At 42.3% G+C, this 11,215-nt stretch overlaps 2 protein-coding genes across 5 annotated transcripts in view; one reads left to right on the forward strand and one right to left on the reverse strand.

Moving 5' to 3' along the window:
• The window catches only part of LOC143963018 (long-chain fatty acid transport protein 2-like), a 252,239-nt gene extending 249,494 nt beyond the window's left edge, over positions 1 to 2,745 (reverse strand). The window contains exon 1 of one of the 4 annotated variants that reach the window (XM_077472561.1): positions 2,635 to 2,745. The gene's annotated coding sequence lies outside the window, so the exon portion shown is untranslated. Of the gene's footprint in view, positions 1 to 2,036; positions 2,086 to 2,634 lie in introns of those variants that run through there. The other 3 variants (XM_077472558.1, XM_077472560.1, XM_077472563.1) reach the window with 3 other exon arrangements.
• LOC143963016 (uncharacterized) overlaps positions 1 to 11,215 on the forward strand; it is an 82,568-nt gene that overhangs the window by 9,356 nt on the left and 61,997 nt on the right. The window contains exon 2 of the mRNA XM_077472557.1: positions 9,805 to 9,878. Coding sequence (XP_077328683.1) covers positions 9,805 to 9,878 — 74 coding nt within the window. The remainder of the gene's footprint in view (positions 1 to 9,804; positions 9,879 to 11,215) is intronic.

Genomic DNA, 11,215 nt, shown 5'->3' on the forward strand with positions numbered 1-11,215 from the left:
CAGTGATAATCAAAATATAGAAATCAAACCAAGTAAAGTTGAATATTACAATGACAACCTAAATAACATATAATCTATTGTGTGACACCTGTGTACAACAGAATCGAAGTGCAAATATACCAGTAAAGTGTGCAATTTTTTTTAATAAGTGAAAATGTTTTTTGAAATATATACATTTTGTGAAAATTTAAAATAGTCCTCTTCAAAAGTGTTCAGATGAAAGTAGTGAACATCCGATCACCATTCAGGTCTCCCAAACCGTGACACCACCACCACCTCGGCAAAGATGCAGGCTTACCAAATTTAATGGACCCTCTAATCAAAAAGAGATCAGATGAACATATGCCCAAACACCCTGGCCAGGGTCTTCTCAAGATTCTCCTTCAGCCTAGGTTCACACTGACAGCGGGAACGAAATTGAACGAGTTCAACTGACTTTTCAGCTGTTTCTGCACAAATGTCTATTGAAATTGCACCCCGAAGTCGCCAAAAGTAGTACAGAAACGACTTTTGGGAATCGGTGCGGTGCCGCAAAGCGGAAAATTTTATATCCAGCTCTCAAACTTTGTTGGTCGGACATTCCGACGGAAATAGTCAGATGTAGCCCACACACGGTCAGATTATCTGACAACGCGGTCTGATCTGACATTTTCCGTCGCAATGTCCGACCGTGTGTGCAAGGGTTAAGATGCACTCACAGGTATAGTGTGTGCCTTGATCGGAAAGGATGGAAACTGATTCTTCAACCCATGAGCTTAGATCATGATCTGCTTTAGCCACCTAAAAATCATGGAACAAGAAGCCAGTGCACACTTATGCAGGTCCTTCCAACATTACAAAAAGGGAATTCTTTTTCCTGAAAGAAGCGATGGGGTCTCACAGTCCAAGGCATATCAAGACAATGGAAGTAAATGTCCTTTTGGAGAACTGGACAAAAAGACAGGAGGACAGGTAAAAAGAAATGCCTGGGCCACAACATCTTGTCATTATGCAAAACCAGAAAAGGTTGCCTTGCTGGATAAGGCCACCAATTAATATATTGACCTCACAGAGTTGATGGCTACAAGAAGCACCACCTTGTGGGTGAGAGTGGGGATGCTTTCTGAAGTGCAGCAGGAAACAGATTCCGATCCCACAAAGTTGCAGGAGAACAGATGGGTAAGCGAACCCCTTTTTCTAAATTTTTTAATCAGAAAGTAAGAGGCTGATATTCTTTGAAACACAATATAAACAGGCAAAAACCCTTGATTGTGCTGAAAGCCAAATGCTGGTCCAGACCTAGCTACTGGAAGGAGTGTAGTTGTCCCACCAAAAAACTCAAACACAAAAAAAGTGGCAAAGCCTGGCAGAAAAGACCCAAAATATTTATCCCCTTCCCCAGTCCACAACACTTGCATACACCCCTCAGTGACTGACCTGGGTGAAAATAAATAATTCACAACCCACAAACTATCTTCTCACTCCATCCACTGGGGAACACTCTCCAATAGCAGTCAGAGGCAAATCCCAGCAAACACAGATAATACCAAACAAGCTCAGCTACAGCATATCTACCAACATTAAATTTGAATTAGCACACTCCAGCTTACAGCAGGGTCCCAAGAGATACTGTAGGTTACTATAATATATGTATCGTTCTTTCACTATGCATTTCATAAAGAAATAAGCTGAAACATGTTAATGAATTTTGCTATCTATAGATAAACTTTTACTATGGTTTTTTTTTTTTTTTTTTTTTTTTGTATTTTCTGTTTACTATTCTGAAAATTTTCAAATTCAGCAATGAATATCTAAATAATGTAGCATTATTGAAAACGGATCTACACTCGTGTCAGAAGGAGTCAGCGGCAATGCTATTCGTTTTTAGGTGTAGCTGCTTTAGATGGTAAATGCAGAGCATAGGCAGCAAGGCAGAACATAGCATAGCTCAGCTCTAATATAAAAATATCTCCAACACCATTCCTAAATAAAACCTTAAAATATAAAACGCCATACAAAAAAAATCTCAGTTTTTGATAGAGTGGGGAAGGACTTACTTTTCATTTCTGTCCTAGGGACAACATTGACACCAGTCATGAAATGAAGGAAAATCTGCAATGCTGACATAGCAAAAAAAAAAAAAACACTAATGGACTGAGGTCCTCCACTTCTCTTATAAATTTAAAAATGTGTTTTAATTATGCCTTTGAATGGTTGTTTTGGAATATTTACATTGAATCAACTTGGCTCAAAGCAAGTATGTATAAGGGTTATGGTGGTGCAGAGGAGGGCTGGTTACGTACAATCTTCACCCCATAGAATCAGAGCATGCCTTGTATTCATCGAAGAAATACGAGGGGGTTGATTTACTAAAGCTGGAGAGTGCAAAATCTGGTGCAGCTCAGCATAGAAACCAAACCAATCGGCTTCCAGAATTTTCTCTTTTTTGTCAAAGCTTAATTGAACAAGCTGAAGTTAGAAGCTGATTGCCTACAATACACAGCTGCACCAGATTTTGCACTCTCCATCTTTAGCAAATCAACTCCACTGAATTCAATGTATTTTAAAAAGGAGCTTGCAAAAAGGAGGTGATTGTCAAGCCATTGACCAATTAAAAATATTGTTCAGCTCTTAATCATTCAAATTTCTACTCACCAGCCAGTATCTTCAAAGCGTGTTGATTCCCTGACAGGTAAAATGTGAATGACAAGTCACACTTTTTTATAGGAGTTAAATAATTCCACAACACAGACGCCTTTACACAGTGGGGTCCTAAGGTCAAGTAATTAATGAAGCAGAGTTACAAATATTACAAGAAGACTCAATAGCACCCCTTAATGGACAAAAAGGATAATGCAACTTAACACAAATAGGTTTATTCTTTCTGTGCAATTGCAGTTTTGAACAAAAAGATTATGACAATGTCAATTACTGTAAACTGGTTCAACAGCCATTGTTCACTTGTAGGTAAAGCAAGTTTGTCGCTTTCACTGGAATGGGCTACATTTTCAAACTGGGATTCCCCATTCTTCAGTGGGAAATTTAGATCTAAGTGTAATTACGGCAAATGTTTCAGTGGCCTGGCCTGGTCCTCTTTTGACAGTTGCATCCCTTTATCAATAATTCAGCCATTTTATTTAGTGAGTACCATGATGCCTAAGGCTACTTTTACACTTCAGCGCCCAGCTGTTAGTGCTAAAGCTCCGCTTGTTTTTGCGGTGCTTTAGCAGCGGTTTTCGGCCGCTAACGGGGCACATTTAAAGGGATTGTAAAGTGATTTTTTTTTTTTTTTTAAATAACAAACATGTTATACTTACCTCCACTGTGCAGCTCGTTTTGCACAGAGTGGTCCCCGAACCTGGTCTTCTGGGGTCCCTCGTCGGCTGTCTCGGCTTCCTCCCGCAGGTGCTTCCCACGTTCATGCGAGCTCCCTCGCATGGTGAGAAGTATCTGCAGGCGCGCTCCCGTGATACAGCCGGCGGCTATACCCGCTCGCCGTATCACACGACCCCGCCCCCTGGCGCTCCGCATCAGTGGATGTGATTGACAGCAGCGCGAGCCAATGGTTTCGCTGCTTTCCATCCATCCACTCCAGCCAATCAGCGGCCAGGCTGAACGGTGGAAAGGACGTCGGGGGGACGAGCGCGGGACTTTCGAGGGGTGAGGTAAGTAAAACGGGGGGGCTGGGGGCGCAGGCACTGTCAGATGTTTTTTCACCTTAATGCATAGAATGCAGTAAGGTGAAAAAACATTTACCTTTACAACCCCTTCAACCCCTGCTAGTGGCCGAAGAAGGGGTTAAAAGCGCCTGTGTTGCAGAGCTTCTGAAGAGTTGCCCATTCATTTCAATGGGCACAGGGTTTTGGGAGCGCTGTGCACAGTGCTCCCAAACCGCCCCAAATATGCTGCTTGCAGGACTTTACCTAACGTCCAGCCCAAGTGTGAAAAGTCACACTGAAATGAATGGGAGTTGGTTTTCAGGCGCTTAGCAGAGGTTATTTCCAAGGTGCTTTGGGGTGGGGGGGCGCAGAACCCCCCCTGCCCCAAAGCACCCATCCCCTCCCATATTGGGGGCATGTGGCCTGGTATGGTTTGATGGTATGCGGTTATGGTATGGGGAGGGGCGTTCGCTCATCCCCTCCCTTTCCTGACCTGCCGGGCTGCATGTTCAGATAAGGGTCTGGTATGGATTTTGGGGGGACCCCCATGTAATTTTTTTAACATTTTGGTGTGTGGGGGTCCCCTCTGAATCCATAGTAGACCCAAAGGCCTGGTATGGACCTGGGCAGGACCTTACGCTGTTTTTCTGCAAAATGCATCAAAAACGGATTAGTGCGAATCAAACCTTATTGCACCTTACCAGACTGAATGGCCTCATTAGAAAAGATCACACAGCACTTGTTTGCTGGTTCCCCTCTATTGAATACAATCTCCCTACAGAAACCACCTCTAGTGAAACATCTTGTACTACTGAACTCCTCCCCCCTGTTGTAACCCAATTTTTGACAAACAAATGCGCTGCAACAGCGTGCATTGCACGCGGTTGTGAGGCATTTGTAGTGCTTCCTCATTTACTTGAATGGATCACGGTCATTGGGCGTGCCACACGCTGATCAAAACACGTTGAATAGATTTTGCAATGGGTGCATAGTTTCATAGTTAGTAAGGTTGAATAAAGACACCAGTCCATCCAGTTCAACCTGAGTGAGTGTCTACAATAGACCCCATCCCTGTACATTGCACACTCACATTGGTCCCTACCCTCAAGGCGCCCACAATCCAAGGTCTCCATTCATATACTAGGGCCAATTTTGGACAGAAGCCAATTAACCTACCTGCATGTCTTTGGATTGTGGGAGGAAACTGGAGTACCCGGAGGAAACCCACGCAGGCACAGGGAGAACATGCAAACTCCAGGCAGGTAGTGTCGTGGTTGGGATTTGAACCAGCGACCCTTCTTACTGCTAGGTGAGAGTGCTAACCACTACACCACTGTGCAAAACATGTAAATACCCCTTTCAAGTGCCATTGCAGCTTAAGGGGGCGCTAAAAACACAGCTCAACCATGCATTTTTACTGCCTCCCAACCCGCAAAATTTAGCCTTAAAAAACGAGCCCAATAGTGCATCCTCTCATAGCAAGAAAGGCCAGTGCTACCTGTGCAGCATAGGTATGAGCTTACTTTCATTATGTTAACCGATTCCCCCAGGTTGACGTTGCATGATGCCGGGGACTTGAAGTGGAGATATTGGGATGATGCCTGTAGCTGCAGGCATCATCCCAATATCTTTTTTTTTTTTTTCAGCCGGCAATTCCCTGCAATGTAAAAGCCATCATAGTGACTCTTTAGCCGGTACTTCTCCCTGCTCAATTGGAGAGCTGGGGAATGAACTTGCAGGTGGCGTGCTTTACCATAGAGGTGGCCGTGGACCAGATGGTCCCAGGTCATCGCTATGACCCTCGGAGTCCAGAAGTGACGCCATAACGTTACTTCTGGTTAGGGTTGACACCTCATCCCTTTAAACCCAAACACATGAATCACGCAGGTTCTGGGGCTGATTAAGGTGATAATTAAACTCACTTGGTGCCTTATCTGCATTAAATTAGCCTCAGAACCTGTGTAATTCATATGTGTTCGGGTTTAAAGGGATGAGATGGCAACCCTACTTCCGGTGCCAGCAGAGGTTTTTTGGCTAGATAGCCTGAAATCAACTTTTTTTTTTTTTTATCTCAGGCTTTCCAGCATAGAGGAGAGATGTGAACACTTATAGACCCCAGATGTCTCTGTAAAGAGGACCTGTCATGGCCTATTCCTATTATAATGGATGTGTACATTTACTTGTAATAGGAAAAAAGTGATCTTAAAAATTAAAGGGGAAAGTATAAAAATAAAATAAACGATAAAATGCTCGCACCCAGAAGCAAACGCATATGTAAGTCACACCTGCATATGTAAACGGCATTCACACATGTGAGTTATACCCAAGATTGTTAGAGCGAGAGCAATAATTCTAGCACAAGACCAACTCTGCAACTCTAAACTGGTAACCTGTAAAAAATAATTCAAGCGTAGCCTATGAAGATTTTTAAGTACCAAAGTTTGGCACCATTTCCTGACTGTGAGCAATTCTAAAGCATGACTTGTTAGATGATGTTTTGCCGAGTAAATAGTTACCTTTCACATTATATCAAACAATTGGGGTAAATATTGTTTTTCTTTTCTTTTTTTTTTTAAACTCATGAAAGTGTTTTATTTCCCCAAAAATTGCATTTGAAATATTGTTGCGCAAATAATGCATTACTATACAATACTGCAATAGCTAAAAGATCAAGAACATTGGTGGCATTCTGAAGAAGACCCGTATCGCGGGTTGAAACGCGTCAAGGTCACATTCCCACTGTCTGCAATTTCGTACAGTGTTCATGTGAAATTCTTGTCTGTGTATGTATACCCGTTCTTTATTAGTGTTGTGTTTCAGTTTTCATTAACTGTCCAGTGGAGTTCATTTTTTAACCAATGTGTCATATTTTTTTATGTACCAATAAATATTTAAATCCTGTCTAAAAACCCCACCATAGGGGAAATTGCGCCTTTTTCTTTTTTGTCATTATTTAGGGGTGAGCAGCACTCTCCAACCTTTTGGTAGTGTGTTTCTTTTTTCTTTTTATTGTATAAAATGCCCTGCCCATTGGAATGAATGGGCAGTGCTTCCGAAGCACCAGAAAAGTGCTTCAGCAGTGCCGCAACGTGGGAGTTTTTAACCCCTTCTTTGGGGTTAAAAGCGCCCCACTAGCGGCCGAAAAGCACTGCTTAAACAGAGCTAAAGCGCCCCTAAAACGAGCGGTTCTTCATCCCTGATGCGGCCGCAGCCCCAGTGTGAAAGGGGTCTAAATATTTGTGAAATTGTAATGGTTTTTATCCCCACCTGCATTCTAAATGTGCCGAGAGTCAGGTATTCCTCTAGGTCTTCAACATACACAGCATGAGATGGCAAGTGGTCACATACCCATGTACTGCTTCCTGTGTCAGTACCTATGGGAAAGGCACCCAAGTAGGAAATAGCAAATCCCTTTCCACCATTCCAACAGCAATGTTTTTTGTTTTGTTTTTTATATCAAAAAGGCTTTTATTGAACATGTCAGTAAACAATAACTTCCAATGCACAAGTACATAAAGGGATTTTTCAACAAGTAACATATACATATACCTGTTAATCTAGCCTTTGCATTTTACCACTCCAACACCTCACTGACACATATTGCAACCTGCCTGGTGCATATATGGCATATCTTTTCCCCTATGGAAACTGTAGAAGTCTAAACATCACCAGTTCTCTAGGACTTAAACTTGGCATATCTAGCCAGCGTGACCATATGCATTCAAACCTACCCGGGCATCCCCTATGCTGGTAGATATATTTTTCCATAATAAGGGTATTTCCCATGTGTGTTAACCAGGAGGTACTAGTGGGTGGCATGGTAGACTTCCAGCCCATTAAGATACGTTTCCTGGCCTGGAACAGTGCCCTAGAGAATGTGACCCTGATTAGTTCCTCAGGGAACACATCCTCCAGAACCCCCAGTATGTATCATATAGGGTCTGTAGGTACCTTCGTTTGAAACACCCTATTAAGTATACCAATCGCCTCGTTCCAGTACCAATGAAGCCTTGGGCAGCTCCACAAGAGATGGATGAGGTCCCCGTTGTGCTGCCGATAGAGACAGCACAAAGGGTCCACCAGTATGCCCATCCTATGTAGTTTTGTCAGGGTATAGTGTACTCTTAGTATTATATACAGTTGGGAGACTTTTTGTGCCACATTCAGTGAGCAAGTGGTTATGGATTGTAGGGCTTCCTCCCACTGGCCGAGGTCTCTCTCCCACATAGACACTGCCTTACAAGGGTATGCCCACAGGTGTCTTGCAAGCAGCATTTGGTAGCATTGGGATATGATCCCCTTAGTTACAGTGCTGGAGTGCAGCACGTGAAACACCGGAGTGGGTGACAGTGCCCACTCTCCTGCATCCCCCTGTGCAGCAACAGCATGCCTGAGCTGAATGTATGAGTAAAACATGGTGGCAGGTAGGTTAAATTTAGTTTGTAGTTGAGGGAAGGAAAACAACTTATTGTCACTAAATATGTGAGATAGCAGAGTCACACCATGAGCGCCATCTGGACCCCTGCTGTAACTTCACCAGCTCCACCAACAGCAATGTTAACCAAACAGTGGCCCAGGAGAACAAAACCTGGATTTCAAGTAAGTTTGCTTTCTCCTTCATCTTTGCCGAGGGTGGTATGGAGAATTAACCTACATCACCTGTATATAAATCTTAATATTGTGTATTGTTGTTACTATGCCATCTATCAAGTTGCGTACATAGCTCTCAAAGTTGTGTTTTCCATATTTTTTGATTAAAACTGAAATTTTAAGAACTCTATTTAGCTTTCTAAATTTCAAGGACAGTATTGACTACTCTTCTGTATTGCACACTTCTAGTCTCAAGCCAATACATTTTTTTTTCTGATGAGCTCTTTATCATCTTTGTGAAAAACCATGATGTCACTTTCCTAGAGATTAAGAAAGCAATTGCAAACTGCCCAGTGTTCCAGCCTCCTTCTGTTTTCCTCTACTTATACGCTAAAGTGGGTCATGCACAGAGTTAATATCGGCCAGTTCCTGATGGACCAGATGAAATTCACTCCATGGGTGTTCCTGTTAGCACCCTTCCACCAGACATTATTAAACTGAGAAATTGAAGGAGTCAGGTGGAAAATTGTCAGCCACCCAGTACCTGCGTATAATCAGATGACAGCCACATGGGGGAGATTTATCTGTCCATGGTAACAGAAAAAGGCTTTGTGTGTGTGTGTATGTGTGGCCAATTTAGTGGTATAACTAACAGATTACTCTAAAGCCCCTTTCACATGGGCCAGATTGTGTTTTCTCTGCAGGTAATCCTCCGCTAAGCTGAGCAGAGCGGGCAGATGACAGGTCCACGTCCGCTTATGTAGAGCAGACACATGGACACAGATCCGCTTCCATTTGTTTTTGCCAGCTTGGGTCATGTTGGGGGTAAGCGGGTGTAAACGGACACAAGTCTGTTTACATCCTCCGCTCTATAGAGGAGAATGGGGGTCTGATCGGGTCGCCTGTCTGTTTTTCGTGTGGACCCAATTGGACCGCTTCTGTAAAAGGGGTCTAAGACTAAAGCTGGGTATACACTAGTATATCCTTGAAAAAACACTTGTACAAAAATTCTCCATACATTCAACAGCTTGATGAATGTCATCTAAACGTAGTTGGAACCGTCATTTGCTTTTAACATTCGGTTTTGAGTGAATGAACTTTACCAAACGAAAACCACATGCACTGTCAAAAAAAATATTAGTTTGAAAGAAATGCTCCTTTAAATTTTCTCACCACTGTAGTCAAAAACAAATGTCAGTTTGACCCCACTAACAATTTAAAATCAAACACAAGTTATTAAAATGAAACTATATACAATATATGAATCTTCAGTGAGTGCCATTCCTAAGTGGTTTTGGTAGTATAGAGTCAGTAATAATTCATTATTAAATGGTCATTTTCGCAAGCTTGAGTCTTCCAGCTAACATTTTTGAACCCGAACCCGAAGAAACAAACCTACCACAAAACGTAACTTAATAGACCAGTTTTGTAATTGTAATTACTGCCAAAATATCTAAACAATCTGATTTCTGATCATGCAAATCCTGTTTATTGTAACAATGCGTCTTTGTTAAGCATTACTGTCTGAATATTTTGTAAAACATAAATGTAAATATCCTAATGATTTTTTTCATAGGAACTGGAAATGCAATACTGTACCTCCAATAATGAGTCTGTGGAAGTCGACTATTGTGACACTTGTAATCACAGGTAAGACACGTGATATTTGTATATCCACCACTGGAGTTTTTCCTTTAACTTGTACATTAATTATGAATTCCCTTACTGCAAAAGCTTCTGGGCTCAACCATCTTTGAATACTTTAGTCAAAAGAAGCTAGAATGCAAATTGCCTACTATCCTACAGTACATCTGATGTAAGGGTTCTTCTCTCTTTTTACTGAGAAATGCTGCTATTTTATCCTGCCCTTTATGCACTTCTTGTGGGCTACAGACTATACTCCCCATAGAAATGGTTACACCCTGGTATGCATAAGCTAATGTAGCCAGAACTGGGCGTAAACATTTAAAGCAAAGTTTGGCCAAAGAGTTACCTCCAAAATAAGTCACAGTATACTTGTCTCTCTTGTGGCCATGCCTCCTACCTTCACTCCATTCCGGACCTGAAGCCTCTGTCATTGTATTTGGCATTTCACAATTATAAGAGTGTCGGATGCCTGTGTCTTCCACCAGTGCTGTTTTTTCATCTTCCAACATTAATTTCACTACAAGACACCGTAGCGATGCAGGGATCAGAGAATAGAACCTGCGAACAAAGGCTTCCAAAACTCCTGTAATTGCTGATGAGTCTGACAGTGACACTGATTGAAGTGATAGTAGGAGACATGGGCAGCCGAAGAGGTAAGTAAACTGTCTTCTTTTGCATGGAACTGCTTTGGTCAAATGTTTTGCATGACAACAAAGTCACTTTTAGATGCAACAATGTAGCGGATGACAATGCAGCGGATGACAGTGGCTACTCTCTGGGTGGAATTAGAGACTTTGTTTGATCTGCAGTTCAAGGTGCCTGAGTTCTTCACCTGTGCCCTCTGTTCCCACGAGAGACTGTGTTATTGGATATTATCACTGCAAAATAAAACCTTTCAAAAGGACTTTATTTGTGTCAGCATTCAAGTTGTTGGGTATCAACCCTGGGAACCCCTAGACGTGAGAGGACAGGCCAAGCGGAGGTAGCCGGTAAGGCCGTCCTACAATGCCTTATAGCCGCTACTACAGTTACACAGCAGCTGTTATAGTTCCTGTTTTGCCAAACACATTATCTGCTTGTTGTACAAATTACTTTTCAATTAAAAAGGTCGATCCAGCAAAAAGACATATTTTAGGTACAGCCCAAAGGTTACAATTACCTGCCATATTTCCAGACTTTGTACTTTTTTTTTTTATCTGGATGTTTTGGGTGTTCATGCCTGCCTTTGTGTGTTACAGCGATTTCTGGTAAACTGGAAGTCAAGGATAAAAAAGGATACCTTGTAGGCAAGTGCAGTCTACCTTCTCCACTGCAGGTGACGCTATTTCACAGCAGCACTG

Source organism: Lithobates pipiens, unplaced genomic scaffold, assembly GCF_037356315.1.
Source record: "Lithobates pipiens isolate NorthernLeopardFrog02 unplaced genomic scaffold, aLitPip1_a1.2 Scaffold_8, whole genome shotgun sequence".
NCBI classification, from domain to species: domain Eukaryota; kingdom Metazoa; phylum Chordata; class Amphibia; order Anura; family Ranidae; genus Lithobates; species Lithobates pipiens.